The following is a 16,772-nucleotide window of genomic DNA, read 5'->3' as shown; positions in this document are numbered from 1 at the left end:
GAAGTGGAACCACAGTCCAGACTGTCGTGCTTTGCTGTCATAAATGCATCAACCTCCTAAAGTTGATCTATCAATCCTCACATCTTTATCTTATTAAAGGCTTTAATCCACAGTCTAGTTTATTTTTACTCCTTGTGTGTTGGATCCAGGTTTATGACCTGGGTTTCCACCTTGGCTGCTTGTTTTTGTGGAGTAAGTGCTGGTGCTTCACAGAAACAGGAAATGGAAAAGAAGGGTCCTGCCATTGGTTGAGTCAACCTCACAGGGGTTTACAACCCATCACCTCAATGATGTGGCCACATCATGTACTGGCATGACATCAGAAGAAGTCTGAACTGCCAGAAAGAGTTTCTGTACTTACAGAACCTGCTGCAGGAGCTCATGAGTAGCTGATATCCCAGCTAGGTTTGTGTGAAGAAATAAAACAAATATGTAGCTATTAAAAAAAATCTCTGACCTGTTTCTGACCTGACCATTTTCTTTATTTTGCCTTTGTTTAATTCCACCTTGGTGCGACATGTGAGACATCCCACATTCTATACAGCCATGCTAAAGCTTTTCTTTGTTGTTCTTGTTACAGTGTTGTGCTCACCAAGATGTCTTCTAAAGCTCCGAGTGCCAATAACCTGAACCAGGCCCGGCAGGTGGTACAGCAGCTGAGACTAGAGGCGAGAATTGACAGGATAAAGGTAAACCACAGAACGAACATCTTCATTGGAAGAGACTGTTGAACCTTGCCGCTGTCTGTTTTAGGGTTGTGCTCCATTTCCTTCCTTGCCCCCAAAACACACCACTTGCATCCGACATTTTCACGCTACGATCAGATGTTTAGATCAGATGTTGACTCTGACTCAACAGTCCATCAGCGGATTCCCGATAGCGAATATTCACGTGAGAGTATGTGCTGGAAATCCTGCCAATGTAAACACAAGCCAGTCTGGCACTAAACACAAAAAGCTACTCGAACAAATTACACTACTTTTTTTGCTAGTAAAAAGATGTTAGCTTTTATTTTCTCTCAAAGCAGACGTGTGTTGCTTTACTCCATAGCACTCATGACATTATACCAAAACAGTCCTCAGGTCTATCTCGGTCGGACAGTCGGAGATGCAGTCGCAGAGAATCACGAGTGATCGACTTCACCATGTTCCAATTGTTGCATACATCATCTGACCGGATTGTTCATCAGATTGAATGCTGGTGTGTTTTGGCCCTTAGGCGCTCTGTAGTTCTAGTTGTCCGACAGGGAAATAAAGTATCACCAACTGGATTTGATCCAAAAGTTTCCAGCAGGTCAGACTGAATCACAGAAGTCAGGTAGTAGAAGAATCAACGCTGACCAAACAAACACAATATCCGGGTCCACAAAATATTTGAAAGTGATCAATAATAAGTACTTTTTGTGTCCTATCTTACCATTTATCAAGACATTTAAACATATACGCTACTATTTGAACTGTCCCTTTAGTTTGTGGAGAAGATTGTAACCCTGTAACAATCTTCTTGTTATGTCATATAACACTGACATAAGAGTCAGTGTTATTATGTAGGATGTCTTGACCACATCACTTTGATTTGGTGTCCGATAAGAACATCAGAAACATTGACTCACATCTATCTGATGGCTTTAAACACTGCATAACACTGGACTGCTAACATCTTAACATTTCTCCTGTCTGACTCACTCAGACAAGATGCAGATGTTAAACAATTAATATTATATCCATGGAGGCCCATATCCACCGCAAACTAGCAGCCATTATCTGCTCACATCACACTGTTTAGATTTATTTGTATGTTTTAATTTTAATCACATTCATTTTCTGGGCATATAATTCTTGGCGCTCTGATATTTGTTTTCCAAATTTCAATTTAAAAAATGTGTGAAATGCTGTCAGGAAGTTTCACAGTTTGACGACTGTTCAAAAGCAGACAGGATGTTATGCAGAGACAAAAGACAATGAAGTAAGTGATTGCGTAAAAAACCTCAGAACAACATGGAAGACGTCAGAGTCCACACGCCACACTGCGAACAGAGGCAGGGTCTCTGGATAAAGGCTAAATAAGAGGAGGAGGAACCCACTTCTTTTTTGCAGTATTATGAGAGACCAAAGCTTTTAGGAACAATGCTCCGATGAAGAAGGAAGGCTCCGACTCAATCAGATCATCTGCATGTGTTCTTTCCAACTTCTGGTCAGCTGAAAGCTGCTAGTATGGAATGGGAGCTTAAAGGGGCAGTGCTATATATTTTACAGCACAGTCCAGTAACTATGTTACCTTCAGTTGTTATAAAAATGCGATATATACCAAATACGGTTCCATAATTTAACACCTTGAAATCAAGCCCCTGTCTCTTTAAAAACTCCTGCTCTTTCTGAAACTCCACCTTCAAAAAAGCATCATATTAACCCTTTAACAAAGTTTTAACCAGAGCTGCACTGAGAAGTAGCTCCTATAATGAACTCCGCAGTTTTGCAGATCCACCTGGAATTTGCTGGTTGCTGCTGGCGAGTCTGAAGAGCTGAGTGGGAGAGTCACAGGGAGGGCTGCTCTGTGGGAGGGAAGCTTGGAAACTGCAGCTCTGGGGAGGAGCTGTGCTTTGAAGGCAGAGCTAGATCCACCCAGGTGTTTTGCAGGGCAGAATGGTTGCCATGGAGATTAAAATATTTCTCAAACATTCATGAAAGAATCAAGGCAACACTCCACATTTGTTTTTGATGAGGGAATAAGATTGAAACATGTTGTAAAGCTCAAACAAGTTGATTTTATACAATAAACAGGAAACTTGTTGGGATGAGTTGACTGAGAGGCTCTCTGAGTGATCTGGTGTGTCGCCTTTGCTTACTTTACGTTTCACTCACTGCCACGTTGGTTTGGATTGTGGTTTTTCCAAATCAGCGATCCAGATGTGTTTGTGCACTGAACATCTCCAAATGTGAGAACTAAAAACGTGGTGTTTTTGTTTCCTGTTTTTTCTTTCTTTCTCCAGATCTCCAAAGCCTCCGCAGACATTGTGAAGTACTGCAGCGAGCACCAGAAAACCGACCCCCTCATCGCGGGCATCCCTGCTTCAGAAAACCCCTTCAAGGAGAAGAAGTCCTGCACTTTATTGTAGTGGAAGTCCTCTGGCCTTATCTATTTTCTTCTGCTTATCAATGTTGCTGTATTGTTCATGTTGGGAGGGGTGAGAAGATCTGTGATCATATCATTAGGTGTTTTAACAGTTGGTGCAGAATGCTGTGCGGCGGCTCCCGTTTGGGGGATTTTGACCAAAACTACTGACCTGCCACTGTTCAGGGTGAACTTCAACCACTTCAGAAATCTTTGTCTGCGTGGGTTTCATAAAATCTAAATCTTATTTTCTAATTCTTCTACCAGTAAAAGCAGCGCTCAGTGATGGCTTTGCTCTGTCAGTGTTTATCCAGTTGTGTCTCCAGTGGGCAGTGACTGTTATTTGCCTCTCTGGTTTGCCTTAAATGGACGCCAACAACCAAAGTCTCCCAGCTGGCCTTCTCTATAAAAGCTTCACATGATTGAGAGCCACTGCATCAGTTTTCCACATGTAAGTGCAGCTTGTGCCACTAAATTTTTGGGATCAAAATTTCCAAATGTTGCCATGACGTATTTTATTGAGAGAGAAGCAGGTAGTATTAAATCAAAGAACATGAGAACAGTAGTATCAAACAGCCGGTCACATCTCCAACTAACCAATGACAATCCACATTCCATTGAATATCCTGTCAGGATTTTTGTTAGTTTGATAAATTTCACATCGTCTTTAAATTATTTAATAAAATAATTGAGGCAGATATATTCTCCATGTTGAATACATTTTAAATCCATTCATCTTGCCAAGTTTTGTGGGAAAGTCTCCTGCTTATGAAAACACTGAATTAATCAATAATCTCAAAATTTATTTATTTTTTTTACTCTGGATCAAACTAAAACGTTAGATTTACAGCTTCCAAATTTAACAGATTCCAACCCCTTCTAAAAACTATAATTGAAGAAAAAAATTATTTTATATATGTACAGTACATATATATATATATATATATACTGTATATATATATACTGTTTTGCAGTATATATATATACTGTATAGATATACTCAAAATTGTTTTTCTGGTCTTCCTGCTGTGATTAAACATTGATTATTCAATTTTTAAGAGGTGATGTCACTCTGTGTCTGTGTGAAAGAAAACTATTTTCATTCATATTTTTAAACTAATGATAAACTAGCGGTTCACACAGCAAGATTTTAAAATTGTCGTCCGATTTTCAAAACACGCAACGATAAAAATCTTAGCGATATCAGATTTGGTCTTGCAGTGTGTGTTGTAACGCCACACAGTAGGAGCAACTCACACACAGATTCCACTCACCGAAATGCGAAATTTAAACAAACATGGCCGACTGGGAAGAAGCAACGATGTTTTGTGGAATATATTTAATGAAGACATTTGCACCGTCTACCAGACTTTCTGGGGCGTCATGACGGTTGTTTTATCTTTGGCATATTTTGGATTCTTCTCCTCGCGTTCTGATTGGCTATACGTCACATCCAACACCCTTCCTGCTCCTTCGTCCTCAGGGAATATCACACACACTGCGATATCTGACCATAGATGATCCAACATGTTGAGTTTCCCCAACATCCTCCACAGCGGACGGGGTCTCTCCTAACACACCATGCAAAATTAGTGGAGGGGGAAAATTGGGAGAAAAATCGGCACAAAAATCTTGCCGTGTGAACCAAGCATTAATTCTTAATCCAAAAATAAAACAAAGTAATAATAATAAAAAAAAAACAGGAAGTCCTCCTGAAGTTAGAACTCCAACTAAGAAATTTCCCATTAAACCCAACATAGCTCCATTCTATCTTCAATGTTTTGGTAGCTGACTGGAGAAAAGAGGCCACACATTCTGGTTTCCAGTCAAATTGGAAATCTGGCTCATCTGTTGATGCATTTCTGTATCTAAGCACACCTGCACACCCACACACACGCACACACACACACACACACACACACACACACACACACACACACACACACACACACACACACACACACACACAGCTCTAACGCTGGCTGAACAAAACTCAGCAAATGTTGCAAACCACTGTGAGCTCCACCCATCAACTCACAGTAAATAACTGGTAACGTCAGAACTTTTAATGGTTGTAGGAGCAGGTGATAAAAGCTTTTCCATTCATTCTACCAGATCTGTTATTGGTTGAGGTAGAGGTGGGGGGAAGGGATGGTGAAGGGGGGTCAACATGCCTTATCTGCTGTGGTAAATTTAAATAGTAGGAATAAAATCAACCTTACCCATGTTTGCCTCTTATTATGGAAAATCATTTTACGTGTTGTATTTCCTTTAAAAATATTTTTTTTAAAAGAAAATCTTTCTTCTTCTTTTCTTGTTGCCTTCCCCATACGTGACGCTGATCCACTGTCCTCTTCCTCTACGTCTGTTTTTCTTACTTTCAGTGAATGGGCTCTGTGTGTCGCTGCCAATGATGATTTGGGAACAAAAGCTTAAGAACACAACCGCCATGTGTTGCCATGTCTCCATTCAATCTGTAACTCTTGTTGTTCCATTGAGAGATTAATTTAACTGTGACCAAATGCTTTTTTTCTGTTGGATAAATGTGTTTATTAATTTACCAACATTGGTATGGAGATTTGATGAAGCTCAATAAAGTGAAACATTCCTACAGCATGACGCTTCACTTCTCAGTGGACTAACGATACAGGAAGCTGACTGGGGTCTCTTATGATGCAGGCCGGCTTGTTGGCACCCTGGTAAAGGCGTCAGCTTTTATTGCAGTAGCATAATCTCTCTCACTGAAATGTTTTAACCTTTAATATGATTCCATTCCATTTACTCAGCCATGGGGAAAACATCCTAGATTTGTCCAACTGTTTTGAACAAATTCAGCTCCTGCTGTCAGTACTTTATAAACTCGACTCAACCAAAGGTTCACATAGACCGAATAAAAAGACACACCTGTTGTTCCCCCTGCTATCTGACGTTAAATCAGACTCAACTTTTCTTGCTTTGTCAGAATTATGAAAAAATATTTCTGTTTTCTAATTCCACAATAATGAGAGAACATGTCAGAGACTAAGTGACTTTATTTAGTTGACTTTAATGAATTATTAAATAATGATTGTTAATTAATAATTAATTTAAACACCTAAATGTGTTTAAATTAATGGAAAATAAATATTGAAACACACTTAAATTTAACCACAAATTAATTAATAATTATTAATTAACTTTTTAATTGTTCTTGTTCTCTCTGTGGTCTTATTCCCCCTCTACCAGAAACAACCAATCAGGATCTTACTGCTGTCAGTCATTCTCGTGTACACACTGCTCATACCCTCCCCCTTGCTCTCTGTTGCACTACAGCTGGTTCACCATAACAAAGCCTGTTATGAGTGCTAAGGCTAGTTAGCATGGCCGCCAATGATGGAGAATAAACAGTTTTCCTGGAACGTTTCTCCACAGTGCGTTCATAAGCATGATTGATAGCATTAAGCCCCTCCTCCTGGCTCTGATTGGATCTTTCTGACCGGGAACGCTGCATCCCTTCAGACAGATATAGTAGCACAGGAAGGAGCTTCATCTCTCCACTTATTATCTGTCTCACACTGTCAGTGACTTGATAGTTTTAACTTTAAGCTGAGCTCACAGCTTGTCTGCAGGATTTGGTAGGGACTGATTCTGGTCCTGGAAAAATGCAGAAAAATTTTTGTGTTTTTTTTTTTTGGGCTGCATATTTTGCATCATTATCATGTGAGAAAGACCAACTGACATATAATGTTCAGTTCACTATGTTTTTTATAACTTTAAACCAGGCCCACAGCACCACACATCATCCCCCATAATTAACAATGGGCATGAGCTGCTTGTCCACAAATTCATCTGTTGGTTGACATCTGATCAGACCACATGTTGCTGTATAAATGTTGCCTAAAGTTGCTTTTGGTGACCTTCAGGTGCCACTCTTTGCCCGCTCACTGTGTGTGTTGGCAACATAACATGGCTCCTCCTCCAGCCTGGTGACTGAAAGTCATGAGCCTCTGTGTGTCATCATACTTCTATTCCTCCAGCAAAACACAAAGTCATTATCATAAGAAGCTCTCAGAAACTCCACCCTGCGTCTGTAAAGTTACTCAGTGGATGAATTTGCTTCAGCAAAACGTTTCATCAAAATGTTCCAAATGAGGAGATGCTGCTGAAATGAAGATTTATTTTAAGACTTCATAAACATCTTGACCAGGAGTGTCTCAGCCTTTCTGTGGGCCCACTTCCTGTCATTAGTGGTCTATTCCTGTCTAATTTGGGAGCAGGAGCTGTGGCCCTCTCACCGAGGCCCTCAGAAAGCAGGGAATGCTGGAGCTAAATTTAGAACAGAGCCAAGGCCCAGTTTCTGCTCCTGGAGAGCAGAGGAACTATTTTTGCTCATCCTGGGAGTCCGCCGGGTTTCTCTGACCTTGTTTCTGTCCAGCTGGAGGCTGCTCACACTGCAGTGTGTTCTGTCTTAACACAATGGGAAGATCATACAGGATCATACACACCACATGGTTAAAGCTGCACATGTAGCGCAGAGGATGCAGTGGTTCTCACACACAAAGCAGCAGCAGCAGCAGTGGTGAAACGTTGATGCCTCCTTTATTAAAAATCAGCAGTTTTTTTGTTTTTTTCCCCACAAATGAGACGCGGTGATGCAGGATGAACCAGGTGTGTCTGCGGTGAGAAAACAAGAGGAAAAAACAGCTAAAAGTAGCACAAGTTGTAAAAACTTAACATTAGTTAGAAAGTTATATACAAAAAGTCAACTTGAAGTAATAATGTAAAAATTTAAATAAGTTAAGGCAACTTTGAGAAAAAAATCTCTTAACTAATCACTTTTAATCTAATTCAGTTAACTAAACACAGTTAACTTGATAAGCGTTGTTGCAATAGCTCTTATTAAGTGTTTAGTTAAAGATATATAACTAAACTGAGTCAAAGCAACAAGGAAAATAGTCATGCTGAGTCAACATTTTTCTTTACAGTGCACAGCTAGAGCGTCAAATTAGAAATGTGAGCAAAACTTTCTTCAATCTTCTGGTACTGTCAAAAATAACACATTTTCACCATTATAGTGTTTCCATTAAATAAGAAATAAAATGAAACTCACACATGAATAAGTCATTAGAAAACTTTTCTTGCTGAGGTGCAAGGAACAGTGAAACATTTGTAACAGAAACACAGCTGCTGAGAACAATGCTAAATAAGCCCTGAACACTCAGTGGCCTAGTGCAAGCCCGATCCAAACAGCCTGAATACTGGGCACCAGCACTCTCTCTGCCTGCCAGTGGGGGCCTCCGGTCCCGCTGTGAAAAGCTTTCCTGGTTCTGGTGTCAGTGTGTTGGAATGTGCTGCGCTGGGACAGAAGAGGGTGTGTGTGTGGGTGTGTGTGATTGGGCAGACTGCAGAGGTTCAGCTATCTGGTCCCTTCAGTCTTTTACATCCCAACTATAACAAAGACCAAGCAGCGTCTCAGTTTTAGGGTCTGGGTGGTGACATTATTAGCTGCTGGCGGCGGCCTCTGGGTGTTGCTCTGCTCCTGGTTCCTCTTTCAGGGAATGGGGATCTCTGGATGTGAAACTGTGGCCCCTCCTGAATCTCTGCCAGCATTTTATAGACTTTCCACTTACTCTGCAAAACTGAGCGGGCACTGGTCTGCTGAAACAAACCAAACCAGAATGAAAGAAATAATTAGGGCTTATTTTACTGCCTTGCAAAAAGAAGATCAAGATCAAGGATGCTTTCTCGTCATCATGTGTTCACACCAGTTCAGGAACGTTTAACAGCAACAGCTTGGAGATAAATTCAGGAGCAGTATCTGGCTTAAGATAGAAAGCTTTATGTTTGCGACAAGATTGAAAAAAAAACCCCAACAAAAAACCCTTGTTATAATAAGATTTATGTCATTTAAACCAAAATATCTGCTCTTATAAAGATCAATGGTTGTAACAGTAAATCAGTAACACGTCTTGGGATTTTTAGATGTCGCCTACAGGAAACTGTGAGATGAACTGGAACCCATTTTGACTTTTTAATAAGTTGTAATCTGGTAGAGGAGCACATTTTTATATCTTATTATGAAATGTTCTTGTTACAAGGCCATACTCTTCCCGAATTTATTTTATATCTAGCAGTTAAACGCTTCACTAGCCTGGGGACGAGACTTTAATGTGTTATTTTTGATTAATTAATTACATGAATTTTGACATGTCAACATTTTTTGCACAATGAATCAATTCACTCGTTTCTGGTACGGCTGTAAACCCAAGCAACTTCTGCAAACCGGTCTAAAGAAAAGTTTTCTGTTTTCAAGCTGTGGTTTAAATTAGTTAGGTTATTAGCAAAGCTACATGTCTATTTATTCAATAATTTAGCAGCAAAAAGGGGTTTTCAATTGAAAATGTTGCTTATTTTGTTGATTTTTGATTAAAATGTGATTAATTGATTACAAACCTTGCAATGAACTCGATTTACAATTTAAATCCAGTCCCGTTACCAGTTCGCACATAATGGAATTTTGTTTGGCTAAAAATAAAACTAATACCACCTGAGTATTCACACCCAATCACTCAATCAATCAATTTCTCAGTCACCAACTGAGAAACCAGAAACAAACATCACATTTTGTTTAGTGCCGTCACCAAAATCATTATCGTTCAAAATCAACTCTAACCAGGTGGGGTTTTATTCTAGATCTAAAGGAACTCAGTGTTTCAGCTGTTCTGCAGTTTTATGGAAGTTTGCTCCAGATCTGTGGTGCATAGAAGATGGATGCAGCTTCTCCATGTCTGGTTCTGGTTCAACCCTTGACCTCTTCCACATTTTTGCGAGTAACGTTTCGTAACACGAGGCTTAAAATAACCTTCAGCCTCCGATCACAACAATACTGTGTTACATCAGAGAGCGCCACACACCCCCAGTCACAGGACAGGTGACCTTTCACTTAGAGCCAACCGACACCATGGAGCTCTGAGGAGCGGCTGGAAGGCAGAGAAACACTTTGAGTCACACATTCCTGAAAAGCCTTAAGGACTTTCCAATGATTTCTAAAGGCCAGAATTAGCGGGGCAGTAACTGTCTGTAGGCTGGAGGGAGAGTAATGAAGACTTTATGTTGAATCAGATAAATGCACAAATGGTGCCTTTATGCAGTACACCAAAAATAAAAGAATATTATATCCATTATGGCAGGAAAATAGCAGCTTCTAAACAGACTTCTCTTATTGCACTTTTTATGCTAAGTGCTCCCAGTGGATTTTGGGAAATGTAGTGAGGCAGAGTGGAAACCCAGGAAGGACACTGAAGTAAAAACCTTGTAATATTTCCTGTAAAATGTATTTTTTAAAAAAAATGTTTTTCTGCTGACGAATAACTTAGAACATTTATTTCCACTTATTATCACATACAGACATATCAGCATGATAAGAACGCCATTACTCAGCATTCTGAATGAGGCTCGCTGTTTTCAAACTCCAGACATTTCATTTAGTTCTGCTGACTGTCAGAAGTGATCAGCAGAACTAAAAAAGATCCTGGCACTTTGTGAGTCCGGTGAGGAATTTAAAAGAAAAGGTCCAAAAATAGTTTAACATCAGCCATTCCACTGTGGACATTTAAAACATTCTGCACAATATGTTTATGATATAAATTGGAACTTTCATTACATATGCACACAATCAAGAAACGCATGGACAGCCCTGAGCATCCTCTTTATGAAACTTTCAGAAAAACAGTCTTCAGTCAGAGGTGTCTTCAAATTTGTTGTAATACAGACTGCTACAGGAGATCAACAAGAAGCTTCTTAACGTATTTCAGCTAAACTGTGTTAGACCAGCTGTAGGAGGGGTTACAATATAGTTGCATAATTATCTTTCGTAGAGAAATATATAAAAAGTAGAGATTTATATATTAATGTGAAAATTTCTTTCCAAAGAACTGAAACTTTCAGTGGGGTGTGCAAACTTTTTAACATGACACAGCAAAAATAAATGCCTGATTAATGACTGTTTCTAACCTGAAATTCTGCCAACCTTCCGCTGGCCGCTCTCACATGACCTAGATTGTGAAACTCCCTTTCGCCGATTATGACTTGGCACTTTCAGAGGGGGTTGCCTGCCTTACATCAGCCGAGTGACGTCACCAGCAGCCAGCTTCTGGAAGATCACCTGCTGGTGTGATCATGTGACTGCTGGGTAAAAGAGGGGGAAGAGGGGAGGCGTCAGCGGCTCAGAAGGGCTTACACAATGGCCTGCATGCCAGAAAACACTAAACTGTTTCTGCTCTGCTCTCTTCTGACCTGCAGCAGTTCGGGAGCCGCCAAATCAAAACTTAAGACGCTCAAATCTTACACAATCACAGTCTGACGTCTCTGCGACTCGCTTTTCTTTAGAGAGTCATTGAGCTGTTTGGATGAATGCGCTCGGTCCTGCTGACCGCGGCACAAGCCTGAGCAGCGGCCGGGTTGGGCCGGTCATTGTTTTGCTTAGGCCAGGGATGGAACCGGGGCCACAGCGGGGCCGCAGTGGCCAGCCTGACCCCCTGCCGTCCACACGTGACGCTCTCTTTCACTGCAGCTCAGCATTCAGCAAGGAAAACAAAACAAAACAAAAAAAAAATCAACCCCACACATTTTACATTTTGTTTCCAAGAAGACTTTATTGACAGGAAAACATTTGTCTGGTACTCAAATTGTGCAAGTTTGTAAAAAATAATAACATAAATATGCATAAATATAATTAGAAATAACTTAAATTTGAACAAAAGTACTAGTTCACTTAGAAAAAATAAAACAACAACAAAAAAAACAGCTTGATAGATATAGAAGAAACAGTGAAACAGAATGAAGGTTTTCCCTTTTGAAATCAGAACATCAACCTGAACATGAACGGCTGTGATGAATAAGTTAAACTGCAGCAGCTCCAGTGTTTCAACAAGTGCTTTATTTCTGCAGAGAGCCTGAGGCCTGGGTCCGCTCAGCGGCTCGGCAGCTCCGCGCTAAGGGGTCGCTGTCCCGCTCCTCCCCATCGCCACGGAGACGTTGCCAAACAAACAGCGTACAGTCCTTGTGTTCGGCTGCGGGGTGTCACACTGAAAAGCACACAAGCTTCGTAACACTTCCACCTCCAGACGAATTGAGGCCGCCGCCGCTGCCTCGGCACGGCCCGCGGACGTTAACTCCAAACAAACCCAGTTCGAAGTGGAAATCCCGACCCCACGCTTTTTTTTATTTTGGTTTTGAACACATCCCACACTGACAGCATGTTTTTTTTTTCTCTTTCTTGTTTTTTTTTTCGTTTAGGTTTTTTTTTGTGCTCTCTGCAACCAGCGTTGCAGCTGACCTGTTTTCTCTGGTGGGAGCATGGTGTCAGGTGGGGTTTAAAGCATGCCTCCTGTGCAGATATGATTTGGTTCCGAACAGGGTCTCCTCTATGCGGGGCGGTCCGGGGGAGCTCATCGCTCGGGCAGGTTGATGATGGGAACCCACTGGTCCATGCACCGGCTCTCTCTGCAGAACCGGTTCAGCTTGCTCAAAGCGGGGTCCTTCCATGATGTGGAGTGAGGGCTCTGAAAGCAAGAAGGAAAACTGATGTCAATCATCCAAACTTCATCTCTGGCTCAGTGTGACTGCTGTGGTGTTTCCACCAGGGGGCGCACCGACTGCAGTTTTCTAGTCGATCTTTAAAAAGCGGGTCGTTCAGATGTTGGCGCATAGCAATGGTTTTTGCCTCAAAAGTCGCTAAATATAGTGACAACAACTTTACAACAGTGGGGTGGTCACCATGGAGACGTGACCTGGTGGGCGGAGCTAACGGTCAGTGCTCTGTCACTGAAGAGCAAAAGGTGACAGTGGCTGATTTTCAGGCCTTTGCAGAGCTAGATAAGGTCCAGATAATATCGGTTTCACATGTAAGTATCGATCGATCTCCCAAAATTAAGAAAACCAGAGCTGATTTATCTGCCGGCTGATTTGTCTGTGCGCCTTTACTTTCCACTACGCCAATTTTATAGTCTACCACAAAGTCAACTGTGCAACAGGAAGAATTTCTCACTTTCCACCTTTTCTTAGGGTAAATTTCACCTGACACTGCAGGGCAGCCAGACCCACTGACTGTTTCCATAAACATTCAAGACAAGAATCACTGAAACAATGAATGAATAAAATCTAACAAGTGGACAAAACCACAAGTGCATCTCTGTGTTAAACGGAGGTGTACCAAAAAATTAATAAAAAGTTAGTAAAAAATGTAAAAAGCTCCTAGATTCCTAGAAATTTCCAAAGCAAATGTATTTTCTTTCAGCCCTGAGTCAGATCTCTGCCAGCCCCTGTTTCTGCATAACGACAGATTCCACATGAAATTCTTCAGATGTCAGACGAAGGAGGAGCTCTGCCATCGCTTTATCACAGGCACAGGAACAAGTGCGGACAAGTTCCCCTCTGAGTAAGAGTTTCGCTCACGTGCCCACAGCCAGGAGATCAAAGGTTCCATCCCAGACACAGTTACGGCCGAACAGGACAGAAAACACGGCGAGCAGCACTCACCGTGACCAGGACGCAGTGCAGGTCCATGGGCTCCCCGCCGCTCTGCTTCCCTCCGCCTCCCCCCAGGATCTCTGCCAGCCGGTGGGTGTTGTTGACCCTCAGGATGTTGATGTCGTTCTCGCAGCAGAAAGCCTGAATGAGCGTGAAGTGGATCTGCAGGGCCACGTCTTTAACGTCGTCCTCGTCAGTGGCCAGGATGCACAGTACCACATTGTCGGGGTCTCTGTTGGAGAGGAAAGCGTTAAGGCGAGGTGGCGACCAGCAAACCCTGCTAGAGATACAAGCATCGCAGTCTGTACTCACATGTTGAGGGACTTGGCTGCCTCGTAGACACCAACCGTAATGCAGCCCTGAGGCAAGGCAGAGGTGAGGACTTCCTCCAAGGCTTTCGCCACCGTATCCATTCTGCAAAGCACAGACACATGCATGTTCATAACGGTGTTGTGTCAAACCGAGGTCCCTCCAGTCCTCAAAGGTCCCTCCACGCTGCATTCAAGTCAAGTTGTGTAATAGACTACCAATAGTGAAACAAAGAAAAATGTGATCCAAAAGGTTAACACTATAAAAGTAAGATTTTCATTTCATTTCATTGGTGTAAATGGACATTAAAGGATTAAACCATATTTTTTTTACTGACTTAAAGATCGTCACCTTCCTAAAATAATAGTCCTAAAATAATAATTAGCCTTTTTTCCACAAAAGATTACTTCAGAGAAATTCATATCTCTTTGAAAGCAAAAATAAAAGTCTATTAAAACATATTCAACGTTGCTACTCTAGATTTTAGATTGATAGTAATAAGGATGATTTTACTATAGCGAAGAATTTCAAAGAGTTATGATCATCTAATAACAATCAAAACTCGTTATTAAACAAAGCACAACAGTAGCAATGACTGTTCGGGAAATGTTGCAGAAACAGCGGCGACATTACATCACGTCATGGTTTTTCGATACAGACAACCTACTGTACGAGGTGTACTTGAATGCATCACGAAGTGCAGAACTCAATGGGAAATATTGGAACTCGACACGACATAAAACTTCTTGCTAACCACCTTCTCCGTTTAAGATTATTGTAACTAATACCCTTAATATTAGCTAAGGCTATTAGTGAGCCTTAACTAATATTAAGGCTGAAGTGACTTTAAACAGCACATGAACCTAAGAAGACAATACCGAGTCTGCTACACTACATTAAGCTCAAACCAGCCCATCTACAGAAACTTTGCAGCTCCATATTGGCTTTTATCCGTCAGAGCGGTGCTACTACTGTTTCATCTACTGTGGAACAAAGCTACTAATGCTAAATAAATCATGCATAACAAATGACATTTACCTTTCTTGAGAATAATCCCCACTTAGTTCCTCAAATGTCATGTTGTACATTAAACTCAATCCGACCGTCTTGCAAAAAAAAAAAAAAAAAGAGTAGCGAACAGCCAAGCTTTGCTGGAGCCTTCTGGGACTCTACTGACTTTATCTGAACTCCACGGCGCTGCGTCTGACAGATAAATCTGGCAGCTTCACATTAAAACAGTCCCGAGGCAGCAGTGTTCAGGAGGCGATTTACATAGCTGCGATGATTGGTCGGTTGCAGAACTAAAAGCGATGGGATTGGACAGAGACCCGTGAGAGGCGTGTCCGTGTGTAGTGGAGTTACTACCGAAACTTCAGCTGTCTCGAGCCTCTGACAGAAAAAAAAAACCCTTTCTGTTTCCAAGCTGCAACAGTGATGTCAAGATAACTATCGTATTCGTTTTAATGGAGGAATTCTAAAATCCTCTAACTTTCCTCCTTTGTCGCATCTGATTCGGTTTTTCTGTAGCCCCAAGACTGTGTAAAAAAACAAGCTAATATAAAGAAGAGGCGAAAATTTTAAGATATAGGTTCAAAATAATATTTCCTCCTTTTCCTGGCTATTTAAGTTAGCAACGACTCATGTGTTTAACTTTTGTGCAGAACTCACCCCAACTGCCGGTCCAGAACGGCTATAACCTTCAGCACAGCCTCATAGCAACGGGACGCTTCCCGGAAGACCTGTCCTCTGATTGGTCTGTCGTGGAGAATGCGAATCCCCTCCCGGAAGCAGCGCGCGAGATACAAGGTACTGGCGCGAGAGTGACCGGAAGATGGAGCTGAGCTCAAAGAAAACTGAAAACACAAAACTTCGAAACATGTGGAAAAACCGGCTCAATAAAACCCATTCTGCAATATGCTTCTGTTGAGTCATTTCCCATGCTCTTCTTTATTGATCATTTTTATTTTCTTTTAAAAAGAAATGCAGTCAAAGAATGCAATATATTCTTTGAACATGTAAGAGGATCAGCATCACAATGAAATGACATGTTTTGGTATTAGGCTCTATATAAATATACTGATACTCAAAAAGCTCAAATGAAATACAAAACCAGCATACAAAGTGTTGCCCGACCTTTTCTGTTGTTGATCTATTCTGGTTTGACTGTAACATGTAAAATTTTATATTTCACCCTAACTCAAAATATGAACCAACACAAGGATACAAGAATAAAGACTAAGATATACTGAGGATCTAAAGAAAACAATAAACTATGCTGCCCCCTAGTGTTTTAATTAATAGTAAACCAAAATTACCAGGGTTCTTGTTCCAAGAAGAAAACCAGTGTGATTCATCAATTGATAATTAGCAGATTAACAACACATGTTAATATAAATTCATATTAGTATGTATAGCATGTGTTACTAATATCAGTCAGTCTGGCCACTCACATATCTTGAATTTTCAAACATTGAATCAACATGTTCTAAAGGAGGTCGTGTATTACTGTGGACATGTAATAATGAGAAACACAATTTCAGAGGTGCAAATAATTATCTTCTTTCTCCCATATTTGGTCGTCATTAAGTTTTATATGCAAGACAGACATATTGGATTTCTAGTTTGCAGTGCCTGAAAACCCTCATTCTTTAATCTGGTTTGACTATCTTGTCCTTGTTGCCGTCCACTGTGGACTCTTCCTCTTTTCCACGCTCCACCTGTTGCCTTTTCTCTGGTGTTAATGTCTGATGTTTTTAAATTAAGCTTCTACCTGTTTGGCAAGCTGAGGGATCTGTTCAATCACTTGGTTCAAGTGATCAAGGTGAAAAACTTATTTAAAAGAG

At 41.0% G+C, this 16,772-nt stretch overlaps 2 protein-coding genes and 1 long non-coding RNA gene across 3 annotated transcripts in view; 2 read left to right on the top strand and 1 right to left on the bottom strand.

The window, feature by feature from the left end:
* The window catches only part of LOC102238393 (guanine nucleotide-binding protein G(I)/G(S)/G(O) subunit gamma-12-like), a 32,867-nt gene extending 27,140 nt beyond the window's left edge, over positions 1 to 5,727 (top strand). Inside the window, exons 2-3 of the mRNA XM_005802347.2 lie at positions 581 to 689; positions 2,990 to 5,727. Coding sequence (XP_005802404.1) covers positions 597 to 689; positions 2,990 to 3,115 — 219 coding nt within the window. The 5' untranslated portion in view covers positions 581 to 596 and the 3' untranslated portion in view covers positions 3,116 to 5,727. The remainder of the gene's footprint in view (positions 1 to 580; positions 690 to 2,989) is intronic.
* A 5,990-nt stretch (positions 5,728 to 11,717) lies between these two features.
* gadd45a (growth arrest and DNA damage inducible alpha) lies at positions 11,718 to 15,146 on the bottom strand. The gene is made up of 4 exons (XM_005802345.3): positions 14,968 to 15,146; positions 13,933 to 14,034; positions 13,630 to 13,852; positions 11,718 to 12,653 (listed from the first exon to the last, which is right to left on the bottom strand). Exons 1-4 carry the CDS (start codon positions 15,015 to 15,017, stop codon positions 12,540 to 12,542), a joined length of 489 nt encoding a protein of 162 aa, XP_005802402.1. The 5' UTR covers positions 15,018 to 15,146; the 3' UTR covers positions 11,718 to 12,539.
* Positions 13,908 to 15,846, top strand: LOC111608777. Its single transcript, XR_002752844.1, has 2 exons — positions 13,908 to 13,995; positions 15,591 to 15,846. It is a non-coding gene; the product is annotated as an uncharacterized LOC111608777 (long non-coding RNA).
* The last annotated feature ends 926 nt before the right edge of the window (positions 15,847 to 16,772 follow it).

Source organism: Xiphophorus maculatus, chromosome 6 (genome assembly GCF_002775205.1).
Source record: "Xiphophorus maculatus strain JP 163 A chromosome 6, X_maculatus-5.0-male, whole genome shotgun sequence".
In the NCBI taxonomy this organism is placed as follows: Eukaryota; Metazoa; Chordata; class Actinopteri; order Cyprinodontiformes; family Poeciliidae; genus Xiphophorus; species Xiphophorus maculatus.
The sequence above is the reverse complement of the archived record's forward strand: the minus strand, read 5'-3'. Positions and strand labels throughout refer to the sequence as shown.